The following is a 12,708-nucleotide window of genomic DNA, read 5'->3' on the forward strand; positions in this document are numbered from 1 at the left end:
TGGTTACCAAAATTATATTTATAGCTTCAGTGGTATTTGGGTTCCAGTTACTTAAATAATTGCTAGTTGAAAAGCAGCATGACCTAAAAAAACAGAAGCATGTGCAAATAGCTTTAAAACAATGTTTTCTTCCCTGTTAGATTAGTAAATAATATGGTATGAATCTCATTCTGTATGTGCAGACATTTGTAACCCATAAGTGGTATATTGACAGCATTCCCTTTCTCTCTGTTGTACAGGATCAGGTGGTGAAAGAAGACAACGTTGAAGCAGTTGGTAAGAAGCTGCATGAGTATCACCAGCAGTACCAGGAAAAGAATAAAGAATATGATCGACTTTATGAAGAATATACACGAACTTCACAGGTAAGATAGCAGAATGTGTTTTAGTAAAATTGTACTAAATTGGCAGGACAGTAACTTATCATGCACTGACATTATATGCAGAAATGCTAACAGGTTGTTTTCCATGTTTTAAATAAATTGTTCTTTTTAAGTTTGTGGAAGGAGAGTATAGGTTGTTTTGGAAAACATATTGAGTCTTGGGGATATCATGTGGAGTGTTCTAACGTTTGGCATCTTTTTGTTTGCTTTTATTAGGAAATTCAAATGAAAAGGACAGCGATTGAAGCCTTTAATGAAACGATCAAAATATTTGAAGAGCAGTGCCAAACACAAGAGCGGTACAGCAAAGAATACATTGAGAAATTCAGAAGAGAGGGAAATGAGAAAGAAATTCAGAGGTAACTGAAACTGATAGAACCTTTTCATCATTTAAGCAGGAGTTCATTATTAACACATAAAAAAACGTGATCGTGATCAGATAAGTGTATTTTTACCATTAATAATACTTAACAGAAGTTTCACCCATCTGTTTCCTTGAATGGTGGATGCAATATTTCCAAGATGAGCCATTTGCAAAGGGGGTAGAAAGTATACTTGTTTACATCCTGTTTGAGTAATAAACAGAGTCAGACTTTTAACACAGACCTCTTGCTCTGCCTCCCAGGATCATGGTGAACTATGAGAAGCTGAAGTCTCGCATCAGTGAGATCGTCGACAGCAAGCGGCGCCTGGAGGAGGACTTGAAGAAGCAAGCGGCTGACTACCGGGAGATTGACAAGAGGATGAACAGCATCAAACCAGACCTCATCCAACTCAGAAAGACCAGAGACCAATATCTGATGTAAGAAAAATCTCTGTATATACCTTATCTAGTCCCTTTTCCTCTGTCATGTCCCTTTCAAAGGTTACTAACAAAATTATTGGAATTACTAACTGACATGCATCCTCTCTTGTGTTTCAGGTGGTTGACCCAAAAGGGCGTTCGACAGAAGAAACTAAACGAGTGGCTGGGAATCAAAAATGAAACGACCGAAGAGTAAGTAGAATTGAGCGCACGTATTTCAAGATGTATCCCCTTTGTGCACCCGTAGTTTTTTTTTCCAAGGTAAGAATTTTACGTCCACTCCACTGAAGGCCTTCTCTCTCTTCTTTCCAGCCAATACTCTATGGTGGAAGATGACGAAGACCTGCCTCATCACGACGAGCGCTCGTGGAAGCTGGGAAATATTAACCGGGTCCAGGCGGAGGCCCTGCTCCGCGGGAAGCGGGATGGAACATTCCTTGTTCGGGACAGCAGCAAGCAAGGCTGCTTTGCCTGCAGTGTCGTGTATGTGTCATATATACCGTTTACCTTTTCTACCACTTCTAAATGAGAAACCACCACCACAGATAATAGCATTCATTATAATGAATTTGTAGCTGTCTATTAGGTTTTGATGTGTAGCTAATTTAAAAGTCTCATTTCCTTTAAAGCTTCTCATTTTCTAAATTTGTTTAGCTTGGGCACCAAGTTTTTGTTTCAAATTTACTAGCCGAGTTGTACATCAGAAACAAAGCAATGTAGGTACAAATTAATCACTCTGGTACTCTTTGCTTTCAGCGTCGATGGGGAAGTGAAGCATTGCGTCATCAACAAAACACCTACGGGATATGGATTTGCAGAGCCTTACAACTTGTACAACTCACTAAAAGAACTGGTTCTGCACTACCAGCACACATCACTTGTACAGCACAATGACTCTTTGAATGTCACGCTAGCATACCCTGTGTATGCACATCAGAGGCGATGAACACTTTGTACAGCATCTGGGACTTGAGAAGGAAGGAGGGCCTAGGAAATGCATTGCAGAATCAAGCTCTGGAGTTGTGGAGCTCAGTTTGTGCTCTACAGGACTTAACGGAGCATTGTACACATTTCAGTGGCAGAAAGACAATGGGCAGTGTTGAGCTGTGAATGTAATTTTCTTTCACTTGTGCTAATGGAAGAAGCACAAATCAACTGGGGACTGCTGAACTATCTCCTGCTCTGAGGACAGAGGCCTTTTCTTAATGGTGCTTGTTTACATTCTTTTCAAAGCTTTACCAGCTGGAATGTCAAACGCTGAAACCCTAGGGTGCATCTTTTTTGTACAGGTCTTTTTCCCTTGTGCATTTGGCTTTTTATTTTGTGTGTGTGCGCGCGGATGCGTGTGTGCGTTTGTGTATGTGTGTGAGACCTGAACACCCAGGTTCAAAGACCTGTGTCGGTTTTGGGGGTTGCCCTGTACACTTGGTCCATACACTCTTGTTAAGTGTTCATGAACAATCCTTGGATGAGCTGATAATGTAGCAAGATGGCACTTTTTCCCAACTGAAAATCTTTCTGGAAAGGACTTTCATACAAAGGTATTGCAGCAGAAAAGAAGACACTCATTTGCAAGATCCTTAGCTTTGTTCTCCTTTAGCATTAGAGTTGATGTAGGCTGGGGTTTGGAATACAGTATGAAGAGAAGCAGGACTTAACGAAATGGACACAGTATATCATACTATATTGTACATATTTAAAGGAGGACATGCATCAAAAAAGTGATGAAATCTACAATACCAAACTAAGTTTAGTTCCTTTTCAGTTTAATGCTAATTTCTGCTATGCAATGCTATCATCTTTTGTTTTCTTAAAGCTGTTTTATTTTACATGTACCAATAATATAAGCTTGTTTTTATTGCTTGAAGTTTTTTTTTCCTCCATGTTGTCTATATCCAAGGGGATAAGTGTCCAGTGGCAAAAAATGTAATTGGTTTAAATATTTTAAGTAAAAATACTTAATTGCAAAATTACAATATTTGAGAATGGATCTGTAGTCCAGAGTAAAGTTTAAGTATTTTTTTTGTTTTTATTTCAAAGTTGTGTTCTCTTAGGCAGAGCCTAATGAGTTTTTGAAAGCTGCTTCAGTCCATTAAATATACATTTTATTTCAAAGAGCCGCCCCAAATGATTCTCAGTGATTCAGTTTTAAAATTATAGTATATTCCGCACTGCTGCGGATGGGAAAAGATAAAATGGAATATTCTAATTAGATGTTTGTCTGATGTGACAAGCTGCCTAGTTTTCATGTACTGTATGACCTGTCAACCGAAGCATTTTTAATTTTTTTTAAGGTTTGGACTCAAAAAAACATGGTGTGTTGGAATTTAGCAAATGTAAATGATTATTTAGTAGATTAAATGTTGCTTTCTCATTCCTAGTTCACATAGTATTTTTTCTGTATCAGAAAATCCCTTAAGAGTGTTTACATGGATGGAAAGAAATACTTTATTCCTGAAATTTGTTGTTCAGTTCCATGCTATGCTTATACAAATTAGTTCTGTTTGGAGAAAAAGTACCAAAAGTTTATGTAGCTGCCAACATATGGTTTTCCATTGCATCCTCAAGTGTAGAGCAGTGGTTAGGACAGTGGTTAAACTGGAAGGGACACTGCTGTTGTACCTTGAGAAAGGTATTTCTCCAGTTGTTTCAGGAGAAATTCCTAGCTCTGGAAATGGGTGCACATGTATGTTGCTTGGATAAAAGCCTCAGCCAAATTATAAACAAAAATATCACTGCAATGTTATTATTGATAGCATTTTGATCATTTTCATCCAACACATGGTTTCTTTTTTGTTTAGCCAAACTAATAATACTGAAATTTTTCTTGTCCATGGAGTTTACCTTTAATACTTTATACTGTTACATTTTATTAACAGACCTCTCGAAACTAAATGGTTTCAAAAGAAGCTTTTTGTTGACATGGAATATCTATTCTGACAATTCATAACATCAGACAGTCAGTCATACAATGTGTGGAGAGCTAAAGAATTTATTTCAGAAAAGTTTTAATTTTGTCTTCAGTGTTATAAAAAATCTCTGCTGTTTTGCTTTTCACCAACCTGTCACAGATTTTACTGTCATGAATATCTGGAATTAAACACTTTGATTTTAAAATTGTGTGCTGCTGTTGAATTCTAATCACTTTTAGTTTTTACATTCTATGTTCTAGATATTTTTGTCTTGTATCCATGGTATTTGGTAACAAAGAAGTGCCTTGGTCATAAATATAGAAATCAGACATCAGAGACATAATCTGTCTTTTTCTGGTTTTCAGCTCTTCCTTACTCAGTTATGGCCAAAAAATGTAACTGCAATTTGACCTGTTCCAAAAGTTACCAACAGAAATCATTAACACAATTGTGAGGGCTATTTCAAGCTTATGTTGTTCCATCAAAGTTCCTGACTTAATGCTGTATTTTTAAAGTACAGCCTAATGAGTATTTTAGACAACCTCAAAATTATCTTAAAGCAATGCAAACTTGTACTGTATATCTTGTGCAGACTGAAGCTAGAATTTCCACATACACCACCAGAGCAGTCAACTGCTCAAATGCATCGAGCTGTATTAAGGACTTTCTGAAAGGCCACGTGCAAATGGCGATACTACAATGACGTCATCCTTATTCTGCCGTCTGGAAATAAGATGTAATGGGTGACCCAAAGCTGACATTGCATATCTTTTTCTTTTGTTGCAAAATTTCCCTTTCTAAAATTCAAATTGTATCTTTTTAATGACAGCTGAGTCCACTTGAGTCATCCAGTTGTGGTAATTAGTGAAACCTGAGATATGCTTACAGCATCCAGGACCTTTCGTGCAGTGGAAAGTCATTGTGTGGCTTGATGTACAGTCTAAGACTGCAGTGTTCATTTTGCACCTATTCAGCTCGGTAGGGTACTAAGTAATTGCTACAAAAAACAATTTTGCATTAGTATGACTTTTTTTTTTTTGCTGACATATTTGTAGGAAAGGACCTTTTCGGTTTTGTCCCCAGTAAAAGGACTTCTATTTGGGGAAAACTTGAGATTTTAAAGAGCCGAGGTATTAAATAGGCTTACGTTTTAAGAATTTATACTAGATGTAATGCGATTTGGTTGTATTTTTGTAGGTTGTATGTTTTTTCTTCAAGCTGTGAACTGTTTTTTTTGCAGAAAGGTGTTACTTTGCCATTCTGCAAAAAACAAAACCATGGTTGAGGGCTAGTATTATGAATAGGACATACATTTGTCTTTGTGAAAGAAGTTTTTCACATTTCTTTTGATTTTTTTTTTCTTAGCCAGTTTCTTCTGATTTAACAGAGTAGGCTTTGTGCATCTGGATTTTTCTTCATATAAAAATGCATTTCACTTCCTCCTGTGTGGCTTTAAGTTTTTTTCCCTCTTTGGTTCCTCATCTACAAACTACACCCCTGTGGCTGTTGCAACAATATTTCTTTGGATATTTTAATTTTTCCTAAGGAGATTGCGGCACTTTTACCTGATCTTGATGGCAGAACAACAAGATATTGGTCAAACTGGTGCACTTAAGATTATGATTTGGTGAGCCTTTAGTTTAGAAACTGTTTAAACCTATCAAGAGTTTTCTCAAAATGTCAAAATCAAAGAAACAATAATAATCATTGGGTACATAAGTGGTTAATTGCAAATAGACGTGTACCCCATTCCACTAAATGTTTACTGTTTTATTTATATTTTGTTTAACGATTAACTAGACTGACTGGTAAGCACTATAGTTTCATTTTGGTGAAAGCATATGTGAATTGATTTAGAAAGATGTGTAGCATGTTCACCACAAAACTTATTAATCACTTTAAATGTTGTGCTGTGCCTTCTGTACATTTTGTAAACTTCAATTTGAGGTTATGCAAATTTAGTGGTATCACTGTACGTAAGTCATCGGGGTGACTGGAATATTTTGAGCAGACAGAACAGTTTGTACTAAATTAAGAGCACCGATTGGTCTAGTTTTAGAATGTCATACACATGTTTAACAAATATGAATATTAACAAATATGAACACACACTCCCATGTTTTAAACATTTTTAGTCCTCTACCACTTTTGTACAGGATGGAATTTGCATTTATTTGATGTTTTTGATTAGTGCAGCAGCTAACTAATTTCCAAAGAAAACATAAAATGCAAGTCTATTAAGCAAACCAGTTGTTAATTCACCACATTCTAGTGTATATCCACATCACCCAAAGAGGATAAGTACCATTTGTTTTATTGTGTATTTTGGGTATTTTCTGTAGATAATTGCAAGGTACAGTATTATACATTTTTAAGTGTGTACTTCAAGATGGATATAAGAGCATAATGGCTTAGGTAACAGTCAGAATGTCTGCTCGCACTTTTGATTCTTTGCCTTTTGTACAGACCAGTATTTTCATTACATTTCAAGTGTTATCTGACCTGAGAAACTTGAAGCATCGTTAAGACATTAATGTATTGGATTCCATTTCTGTAGATGCACACAAAGCTAAAATTTGAGCTGTCCCAACTTGTCAGCTATACTGCTGGTCCTCAAGACTGTCAGTTCTGATCTACAGTACATACCTGCTGCTGCTAATACTTTTACAGCTTTATAACTTAACTGACCACACCTGATATTATGCTGCAAGACCTCATTACATACAATGTACAGTGCCTATAGAATGTCTACACCCCCTTTGGACTTTTTCACATTTTATTGTGTTACAGCATGGAACTATGATGTATTTAACTGAGATTTTTTTGCCACTCATCAACACAAAGTACTCTAGAATGTCAAAGTAAAAAAATTCCAGACATTTTACTAAATGAAAAATTAAAAACCAAAAATAATTTAATGCAAAAGTATTCCCCCCCCAGAGGTAATACTTGGTAAGACCACCTTTGGCAACATTTACAGCTGTGAGTCTCTTTGGGTAAGTCTCTATCAGCATTGCACATCTTGATACTGGGATTTTTGCCCATTCTTCTTGGCAAAATTGCTCAAGCTCCATCAGCTTGAATGGGGACCATTGGTGAACAGCAATTTTAAGTCATTCCACAGATCCTCAATTGGATTGAGGTCTGGGCTTTGACTTGGCCACTCCAGGACATTAACCTTTTTGGTTTTAAACCACTCCAGTGTGGCTTTTGTTGTATGTTTCAGGTCATTGTCCTGTTCTTGTGCTCTTGCAGATTGTAGCATGTTTTCCTACAGGATTTTTCTGTACTTAGCTCTATCTATTTTTCCTTCAATATGAGTTTTCCAGGCCCTGCCACAGAGAAGCATCCCAAAGCATGATACTGCCACCACCATGCTTCATTGTAGAGATGGTGTTCTCAGTGATGTGCCATGTTAGGTTTGTGCCAAACAAAGTTCAATTTTGGTCTCATCAGACCAAAGAATCTCCCTCTAAATTGTTGAGTCTCTCACATGCCTTTTGGCAAACTCTAGCCGAGATGTGATAGGAGTTTTTTTTTCCCAACAAAGGCTTTCTTCTTGCCACCCTTCTGTACAAGCCAGATTTATGAAGTGTGCATGCTGTTGTTGTCTCATGTACAGTTTCTCCAATCTCTTCTTGCCCGGACACTCAATTTTGGAGGACGGACAGTTCTGGACAGATTCACAGTTGTTCCATATTTTCTCACCTTTTTGATGATGGACTTCACTGTGCTTCGAGGTATATTTGTTGACTTGGACATTTTCTTATATCCTTGCCCTGACTGGTGTTTTTCAAGAACCTTGTCTCGGATCTGCTTGGAATGTTCCTTGTTCTTTATGGTGTAGTGTTTCCTTGAAAATGCACTAAGTGGGGAAGCTCCCAGACACAGGTGAATTTATTCTGAAATCATGTGAAACACCTCAACTGCACACAGGTGGACTCCAGTCAAGTAATTATGTGAATTGAAGAAGAGAGTTGGTTACTTCAGAGGTAATTTATGTGTGTCAAAGCAAGGGGTGAATACTTATGCATTCAATTATTTTCTGTTTAGTTTTTTTCATGAATTTAGCAAAATGTCTGGATTTTTTTTTACTTTGACATTTTAACAGTACTTTGTGTTGATGAGTGGCACAAATTCTCAGTTAAATACATCATGATTCCATGCTGTAACAATAAAAAGTGAAAAGGTCTGGGGGGGAGTGGTTAGAGTTTCTATAGGCATTGTATATAATAATTATTAATGTTGTAACGTGTACATACTAATAATACATTTTCTAACCACATATTCCTATTCAGGGTCATAGGGGAGCCAGAGCCTATCAGCAACCAATGGGTTGCAAGGCGGGATACACCCTGGACAGCACACCAGTCCATCACAGGGCAGACAGACTTGCAGGGCACACCCAGGACCAGTTTTCCCAGAAACCAATCAGCCTACGACTATGTTGTTGGACTGTGGGAGGAAAACAGAGCACCTGGAAGAAACCCACAAAAAACACAGGGAGAACACACAGACTGCATGCAGATAGCACCCCAGGTCCAGGATTGGTGAGCAGTGTATTTGTAGTATAAAGTACAGTTATACTATATTTTGTATTCAGTGTGCATTATAGAGTGTTTACAACCTACAGTAGAATCAGCATGGTATGTTATAAAAACTCTTTATGCATCCTTTTAATGAGTTTGGATAAGTATTTTGTATTCTACTTATTTGGGTGGTGTTGGGCAGAAACAGGATCTTATTTACACCACAGAAAGAAATGACAGGATACTTACTACTTTAAATCACATTTAAGACTTTTGTTTTTGCACCTGGTGTGAAATACCGTTTTATACTTATTTTGGACTAACTATTATTAGCTTAGGTAAAGCTTTCTGAGTAATGATCAAAATCAGTTAAACTTGCAAACACTGCGTATGTTCTAGGGAAAAAAGAGCTCCCTTGTTTAGCATGCAAATCTTATATGCATGTGAAGAATGAGTCCTTGCACAGACTTACAGAACATTCTTTATACTTAGACATAAGTTAACAGGGGTTTATTTCAATACTGGACACTATGATTGATCAAGTGAAGAAAGGCAGCTGAGTTATGCAATGTGGTGTTGCTTAAATATAAACCACATTTTCATTGCAGTGCTGCCTACAATAGCTATCCCTGACAAGTGCCATTTTACTGCAGTCTATAAACTGAAGAGACCATTGTCCTCTATTGGGGGAAAAAACTGTAGATTTCCTTGTATGTGACTTTACAAATATTTCTGCGACATATGCCTAACAGCTTTAATGTGTTAGTGCCTAATCAAACGAAATGTCTTAACCACAGACTAACTACACCCACTGATTTAATTGCCTTGAATTCAGCTGCTAGCACATAATTTCCTTTCTGAACGTTTTTTTTATTTCTTCTGTAGTGCATTTCTACAACACAGGAAGCAGCAACATTCAAGCAGCAGTTCCTCATCCTACTCAGCCTCTGCAATGGGCTAGAATATATTAAACACATTCTTCGTGTACGTCAGTCCAAGACGTGCCACTATATTTTGGATTTGTGTAATTCAAGTTCAAATTCAGAACACCACGCAATCCAAGGTGAGCCCAACAACTGCACCTTTCTATTTTAGTAGTATGAAGTATTTCTACTCTAGGACAAAATGAATATATAATACTGTTTACAAATGTTATGTCAAAACCATTTAAAAAATGTACGGTATAATGTGTAACAAAATTAATCGTTTTGCATCAGATAATGTTTAATTAATGAAATGAGGCTTACAAATTAAAATTGTGGAATGTGACAGATTGTGGACACTTCCATCTGTGTGGAGTTTGTATGTTCTTACCATGTTTGCTCCAGTTTCTTCCCACAGTCCAAAGACATATTGGCCAGTTAACTGGCTTCTGGGAAAATGGTGTGAGTATGTGCGTTTTTATGTCCAACTCACTTGCAGTTGTGGATAAACCGGTTTAGAAAATGGATCAATTTATGGAATTAAAGCTAGAAGAAGCTATAAATGCATGAAAATGATGATACAAACTTAGTGGACCTATTTATCTGCCATTTATGTTGTGTAATGTCTAGTTCCTGACTGGAAGGTCCTGGGTTCAATCCCAGGTAGGGACAAGCGATGTAAATTTACTCTAATTCCTTCAAGATGGCTCCCAGGTCCACTCAGCCTGCTTTCCAAATGAGTACCAGGGGTAAATCCCTCCAGAGGTAACAGGCCAGCCGGAGTGTGATGCTAACCACATCACATCCACCTCCATTGTTGAATGGCCAAGAAAAATGGTGGGTCTTGCCCTCGGTTCCCCATGGGCCTTTATGGCCTGAAAAGGGACCTACCTATGTTGTGTAAAGAAACATTGATTAATTTCCTTTAGATATTAGTTTTCTCAAATGGTCTTTTTACCTATGAGTTACTATGTGCATCGATCCATCCATTTTCTAACCACTTTATTCTAAACAGGATCGTGGGGGAGCTGAAGCTTATCCCAGCAAACAAAGCACAAGGCAGATACATCCCCTGGATGGAATGTTAGTCCATTACAGGACACATTTGGATAAATACAACCACACACACTCACACCAGGACCAGTTTTGTCAGAAGCAAATCAATGTGCCGGTTTGTGTTTGGACTGTCGGAGGAAACTAGAGCACCCAAGGGAAAACCCTCACAAACCTGGAGAGAACATACAAACTCCACACAGAAAGTACCCCAGATATCTGCAAGCTCAAAAGCAGGAAGCAGCAAACTTTTTAAAATGTTTTTACAATTGTGGATTCACAGTTCAAGATTTATTCATACCCCCCATGAAGAAGGAGCACCAAACATCTTATAACAGAGTAATGGATTCATGTTATACTAAATAAATGTTATGCAGTGATCTGAACAGTATTTTTTTTTCATAAATAATGATGTCCAGACAGCACAGGGGTCACAATTTGTCACCCCCCTGTTAGTATTTTGTAAATCTTCCTTTGGTAGGACATACACTAACAGGAGGCCTCCTGTAGTGTGCAGTGAAGTTCTGGGATGTGTAAGAAGACATTTTGACCCTTCCCTTTTGGGAGAATCCCTCTAGGTTATTCAGATCCTTGGATTCCTTTCTTGAGATTGAACCACAGATGTTCCACTGAATTGAGATCTGGAGATTGAGATGGCCTGTCAAGAACACTGATTTTATCAATAATGCAATTAACCACTTCTTTGTCCATTTCGATGTATACTTTTGATTTTGATGCTGGAATGCTGATTTTCAGACAAGCTTCCTTGAGGAGGAAACCATGTATGTGACCAAGGGCTCCAGGACCTTTGGATACAAAACAACCTAAATACATCATAGACACCATGCCATATTGCGCAGTGAGAACCTTTTATACAGCAAACAAGCCCATGGTGACGAGACACTTGCATCATCTTCCTGGCTTCTTCATTCAACTATACCGCTGTCATTTGGAAGGCTCAATGTAGTTTAAGAGCCTTCCATTGCACATCCAAAGAGCACTAAGGTAGAAATGCTTTCCAACATAAATAAATGCTACACTCATGTTTTCTGGAATTGAATTATTTATGACAAACATAACTTTGCGCTGTGCAATGCTGTTACGATTAAAGTATACCAATTTTAGTATTGTTTTAAACAACACACCATATCCAATCTTCATTCTGTGTTTTTTTTCCTGTTTCACATGAATAAATCTGGAGGACACTGTACACAGCACAGTATGTACAGTTTTGTTGTTAATTCACAATGAATTTGCAAGATTTTTAAATCTTGATTTGGATGAAAAGCTGGTTTAGATTCTAGGTGTGTACTGTATGAATAGAGAAATCTAAATGATTAAGCAGCACACCATGCAGTCTGTACACTGTTCAAATTAAAATATATATGAACACAGTAATGGATGAGTTTGTTGTTTTCTTTTTGTATATTTAACTTTGATGGACTATCTGTGTCTTATGGCCTTGCATTTCTCTTTAGGACTTTTTGCATGTGCTGTAACATGATCCTTCTGGCAGTATGCCCAAAAAAGACATTCCAAATTGACATCTCTCAGATTCTTTATTTTGATGCTGGGTATCTCATGTCGGGAACTCAGTGATTCAATTCTTTTTCAAAAATATATATTTATATCTTACTTTTATCCCCAGGTTCAACAGTTCAACACCATGTCTTTTTTTAATGTCCATGCACCGCATAACTATTTTAGATTCCTCCTGATAATAGCCCAAGATACTGTTACACTGATGGCCAACACAAAAAACTTAATGGACAGGATTTATTCATACACGTTCATTTTACATAAATCAAACCCATGGTGCCACAGAAGTAATTGTATTGTATACTTTTCGAATAAAGGTTGGACATAGGTTTAGCACATAAATTTGTATTACTGTGTTTTAAAAACGTTATCAGTCTGTCGTAACTGTCTGGGAAAAGGGATTTCTGCCACTTAGGATATTTCCCTTGAAATTTGTATTACTAGTTCAAAAAAACTATTAATAAATAAAACGACTGTTTTAAAATGCTCTTAAACACCAATGATTTAGTGTACAGTATATGTATTATATATAATACTATTCTAATTCACTATAAGAGACATAAG

The 12,708-nt window shown here is 37.1% G+C and overlaps 1 protein-coding gene and 1 long non-coding RNA gene across 7 annotated transcripts in view; both read left to right on the forward strand.

Moving 5' to 3' along the window:
• pik3r1 (phosphoinositide-3-kinase, regulatory subunit 1 (alpha)) overlaps positions 1-4,305 on the forward strand; it is a 47,119-nt gene extending 42,814 nt beyond the window's left edge. For all 6 annotated transcript variants that reach the window (XM_088629330.1, XM_088629332.1, XM_088629331.1 and 3 more), the window contains 6 exons: positions 240-365; positions 600-742; positions 1,009-1,185; positions 1,306-1,380; positions 1,501-1,671; positions 1,945-4,305. In XM_088629330.1, the coding sequence (XP_088485456.1) occupies positions 240-365; positions 600-742; positions 1,009-1,185; positions 1,306-1,380; positions 1,501-1,671; positions 1,945-2,134 (882 nt within the window). In that variant the 3' untranslated portion in view covers positions 2,135-4,305. The remainder of the gene's footprint in view (positions 1-239; positions 366-599; positions 743-1,008; positions 1,186-1,305; positions 1,381-1,500; positions 1,672-1,944) is intronic.
• Positions 4,306-9,519: 5,214 nt separating this feature from the next.
• Positions 9,520-10,986, forward strand: LOC148673080 (uncharacterized). The gene is made up of 2 exons (XR_015935932.1): positions 9,520-10,014; positions 10,568-10,986. It is a non-coding gene; the product is annotated as an uncharacterized LOC148673080 (long non-coding RNA).
• Positions 10,987-12,708: the final 1,722 nt, after the last annotated feature.

Source organism: Lepisosteus platostomus, chromosome 4 (genome assembly GCF_059453375.1).
Source record: "Lepisosteus platostomus isolate fLepPlt1 chromosome 4, fLepPlt1.hap1, whole genome shotgun sequence".
Lineage (NCBI taxonomy): Eukaryota > Metazoa > Chordata > Actinopteri > Semionotiformes > Lepisosteidae > Lepisosteus > Lepisosteus platostomus.